General features: G+C 37.5%; 1 protein-coding gene across 1 annotated transcript in view; it reads left to right on the top strand.

Moving 5' to 3' along the window:
- The first annotated feature begins 2493 nt into the window (after positions 1 to 2493).
- Positions 2494 to 4857, top strand: part of USP32 (ubiquitin specific peptidase 32) — a 63158-nt gene continuing 60794 nt past the window's right edge. Inside the window, exon 1 of the mRNA XM_009324064.1 lies at positions 2494 to 2561. Within this exon, the coding sequence (XP_009322339.1) occupies positions 2558 to 2561 (4 nt within the window). The 5' untranslated portion in view covers positions 2494 to 2557. The remainder of the gene's footprint in view (positions 2562 to 4857) is intronic.

Below are 4857 nucleotides of genomic sequence, written 5' to 3' on the forward strand. Positions count from 1 at the left end.
AAATGAATATTTGTTTCCTAGAATGCTTAACATTCACGTGTGAACTGTTCCATCTTAAGCAACAGTGATTGCTTGTAAATTTTCATGTTGCTTCTCTTCAGTGCATCTGTAAATCTTTTAAACTTCTTTGCAAGAGCGTTGGAGAGCAGCCATATGCTGAAAGATGGGAAGAAAAGTTACTCTGTTGGTTCTTGCTCTAGGTGCAAGTTAGTTACTGGTGCCAAGCAGAGACTGGTGCGTGGCAGTTCTTACATTCTTGACCTCAATAGTGTTCTAGTGTTGCATATCTCTCTCTCTCTCTCTCAACAAATTGCAAAATATATATAAAATTAAGGCAGATTTTTAACTACTTTCTTACAGTATTTGAATGAAACATACTATTGAGGTAATTTGTACAAACCTTAGCTTAGATTCATTAGTCTCTAAGGAAGTATGATAGAGTATGCACTGTAGGTACCTCTATTAGTGAGGAATTGGCATCGATGTAACCATTTTCTTCTCTCTCTTTTTCCAAAACAGGAAGTGAACACGCAAAAGTATCAATATTAGGTGTATTTAGTTACGTAGTCATATTTTTACGATGACTCTTAATAAATTTCACTAGCAGTCTTGTAACAGCAGAGTAACTTTTGCTGAATCAGCTATTTGCTTCCCAGCTTGCTGAGTTTTGCACAGGTGTTTGTTGTATAAAGTTGTTCTGTGCTTTTCAGTACGACCTTTGTCGTGAAGTGACGGAGGCTGTGCTGTACGTTGAACCGTACATTACTCACAATGCATTTTAAACCTTTCCATGATAAAGACAAGAAGGTGGGGGTGGGATTAGTGCTACAGGATGTGGAAGGAAAAAAATTTCTAAAATGAATAGAGAATGTATCTGCAGAACTTGCCAAGGCTCCATTGTAAGGGTTTATTTCCTCCACCTTAGTTTAGTTAAACAGAACTTAAGGTACATCTAAAGATGTACTTTAACATTGCAGAATGGGTAAGCAAAAAGAATAGTATCTGCTGCCTGAAGAGAAATTGTGATGCGTAAATTATTGTTTTATGTATACTATTTGGACTACAATCTTTATACAGAATAGACTTCAAATTTGAGAGTAGTTGACTGAGCACGTGTAAATGTTACAGAATTTGAGTACTAGACAGTAAATACTTCTGAAAATTAACCTTGTTTTTACACACCCCTGTGAATTTTAAGTAGGATGAGGAGGAGGGGAGTAACTTCAGCTGTGTTTTCTGCCTTCCTTTTTCAAATGGAATGTTATATCTAATGTCCAGAATGTGGGTATCTAACATTAGGCTTCTACATAAATGTAGCATATTTTTTTTTCTGGGACAAATTCCCTGCAGCTCCCATTCATATCAGTGACGTAGCTGGTGGGGTTCCCCTCTGAAATTCAGGTCATTTTTACATGGGTGGCAAAATAAAATTTAAGTCTGGAGTTGGGCATCTAGGCTTGCATAGTTTGACCTTCAGATACAGTTTTATTCTAAAAGGAAAACTCCAGGATGACTTGATGATAAATATGTGGAGGGAAAGCAGTGGAAAGAGGGTGCTTTCCAGCACGGGACTGTTTTGGAAGGCGCTGCACAAATCATTACCTGGACAGATGTGAGTTTGAAAAAATAGTAGAGTTGTAATCCATATAAACAGCATAAAGTTTAAGTAACACTGTTAAACTAAAAATATCCTCGGCAGTTGAATGAGCTGAAGGTTTGTTACAATTACTGTAAGTTGCGGTGACATTTTTAGCTGAGGTTGCATGGTTTCATTTAAACTTTATTAAACAAACTGGAGCTCGAATATTCCCTGGAGAGTTGGAAGCAGCACTAATCATCTGTTAAACTGTCTTTAACTTTATTGGAAACCATCCAGCCACGGTAGCTTTGAGGAGGTTTGTATTAGTAAAAGTTGCCTAGACAGAATGACATAGTCTGTGACTTTCCTTTTGTGGAAAAGACCATTTGTTTCAATGGTGGTTTTTGGAAGCGGACAGATATAATTTTAAGAATTAGAATACAGTATCTAACTACTGAAAATTGTTTTTATTGTTCTGAATTAGAACCTCACAAGAAAAAGTTAGCTTCTGTAGTCTTGAGGTGTAAAGAATTAGGCGTGCAGTTCCGATTGCATTGCTTTCTCTGCCATAATATTGAGGTTGCGGCACCTGTTATTGGTAGGAGCAATGTGGAGATGGTTTTTGCTGCGTTGGCGACCGTAAACCTATTTTGGGAAGTCTTACGTGTTCTGTTTTTCACTCTCAGGTTATGAATGCAGCAACAGCGTATCCGATAGCGTAGTGTCTGTGTTGTATGTCTAATGAAAGCAGCTTGTGAATGGTCTTTTCTTAGGCGTTTGTAGACAACTGTCTCCTGAAAGTGTTGGGTAAGACAGTGCCTTTGGAAAAAGTGAATATACTTAATGAAGGAACTTACGTCAGTGTAGGAAACTGGGTTGTTAACTACATTTACGTCTAAAGGTGGGATTAAAAATACCTCCATGGTCTGTGATGCTTGCTGCATAGGACTTGTGGAACTGAGAGAAAAAAGGTAGCTTATGGGTATGTAAGTGTTCTAATTTTTTATGTTATTATAGTAATAGATGTATTGCTTCTGGAAATGTTACTTCCATAATTTAAGACTTAGTTTTATTTCCTCTCAACATGCCGTCACGTTATATCTCTATGTTGAATAATTGGTACTTTGGTGTTGGAATTTTGTATTCAAATATTTTATTTGTCTTCCAGACTCATAGTAAACATTGATAATATCTTTGATTTATATTCTGCTCATTTCAGTAGTACTTTCACGTGCCTGGATCTAAATGTATAACGAACGTGTTTTTACAAAGCTTTGCAGATGATTTTAAATGGCCAGCATCTGTCATTTTAATGTGCCCTGGGGAAGGAATGGAAGTAATTACCTTTCCTGTAATTCCTTGACCTCTTTTGTAGTTTCTGCCTGCAAACAATAATACTACGAGGTCTCTAGCACTAATAACTTGCTTTTGAAATGTAACATGGATTAGCAGTATCAACTTATCATCTACTATTAAATGATATACTGACAGTTCTTTTTGAAGGTGTTAGTAGTATTGGTTGACTAGTTGTCTTCCCAATCTTCTCCTCATGAACTCATCCTTCAGTAGGACCCCAGTCACTTCTGTATTTCACGGTAGATACGTATGTGTAGGATTTTCTTATTCCTGAACACTGCCTGAAGTACACTCTTGGCAGTCGTAGGTGCTCAAGGAAGTACCAATAACGGCTGCATGCAGTGCTCTTGGGCGTACTGTGTCTCTCCAAGATATAGTTGGCCTAAGTTTCATTGCTGTGCTTGTTGTCTTAACTTGTGATACAGTGAGACCTATTTGCCTAGAGTAGAGGCCTTCTCTGTCCTGCGAAACTGCAAAACAGCAACTCTACCGAGGTTAAATTAATTCACTGCTCTGTTACATCAGAGCTTAGCACAAGAAATACTGCTCTATGCAGTTCTGTCGTCAAAGAGGTGGTGGCATTTCGGTGACTCCTAGAAACATGTAACTTGTTTCGTGCGCTTAGGGATGTAAGGTGATAAATAAAATATCTCTGGAGTACTAATATGGTCTGCAGTTAAGGTTGTCAGATTACAAATTGCTTTAATTTCTGTTAATACAGTTAAATCTCATAAAGGAATGGCCAGTAAATTTTATGATTATGAAAGTACTTGACTGACTAAAATAACTTTATATTCTAGCCTATTACATATCATCAGTTCACATTTATTGGTTTAATAATTTTTTTAATTAAAACAGTAATTGGAAGTTTTACATGGCTATGGGCTGTTGTATTTCTTTTAATTAATCCTAGCAAGAAAATAGTGCACAAGTATAACTGGGCAAGATTGTACGTGTGTTCCTATTGAGAAGTGCTTTTGCAGTAAGTGGGCTCAGCAGTGACAGCAGCTGGAAAGTAACTGGAGTTGTGTGAAACTGCTCTGCCCAGAAATTGCAGGGATTGTCAGTGCAGCAGGAACGCAGCGCTGTGCCGGTGTGCAACCGAATTCATATGGAACCTCCTTCGCTCCTCCCCACCGTGCTGCCATGCTGGGGAGAAACTTTAAGGAATTGGATCAAGGGACACAAAATCAGTAGTTATAAATGAATGCTGGGGGAAAAAAATATTTCCCTCATAATTTTTTGTGAAAATTATTTGAATTTTCTATGCAGCCAGGAAACTAAACCTGAGAACATCGATAATGACACAATGCCATATTAAGTGGCTGTAAATGTTGTATATGTTTCAACCTTATTTTTGAAGTAAGCAATAATTAGGTCACTTGAAAGTCCATTGTAATATGTGTAAAGCTGTAAGCATCTGGTTAGTTAATGCTTTGTTTTTGTATAAACTTTTTTGCCAAATGACCACAAACCAGATCGGATTAACTATGAGGAGTTCAAAAAAATTAACTGAGGGGGAGAAAAAAACAGAATGCAGAGTCTGTTTTTATTAAAAGTGTGTGTGTGCGTATGCATATAAAAATACAATAAATTAAAATATTTTCATCAAAGAACGGTTGCTAGATTTTGTCTAGCATCTAGGTTGTTTGCTTTACCTTGCCAAAATAGTGAAGCAAGTAGCTTCCGCATTTTATGTCCCCTTAGCAATCCCAAGCTTTTACTCATTAAACATCTGGTGAGGAGTTGTCCCTGCTCGCTGAAAATTTGCTGCAGTTACGTTGTGCATAAGAGGTGTGGAGGAGGCAAGGTGAAGCATGTCTCTGATGTGAAGCACTTCTGTTAATTTCTTGCACATGTTTGGAGGAAATGCTGTGGTGTGAGGGTCAGTTTCTTTGCAGAATCTTTATTTTGCTTCCTGT

Source organism: Pygoscelis adeliae, unplaced genomic scaffold (genome assembly GCF_000699105.1).
Source record: "Pygoscelis adeliae isolate BGI_AS28 unplaced genomic scaffold, ASM69910v1 Scaffold290, whole genome shotgun sequence".
Classification (NCBI taxonomy): domain Eukaryota; kingdom Metazoa; phylum Chordata; class Aves; order Sphenisciformes; family Spheniscidae; genus Pygoscelis; species Pygoscelis adeliae.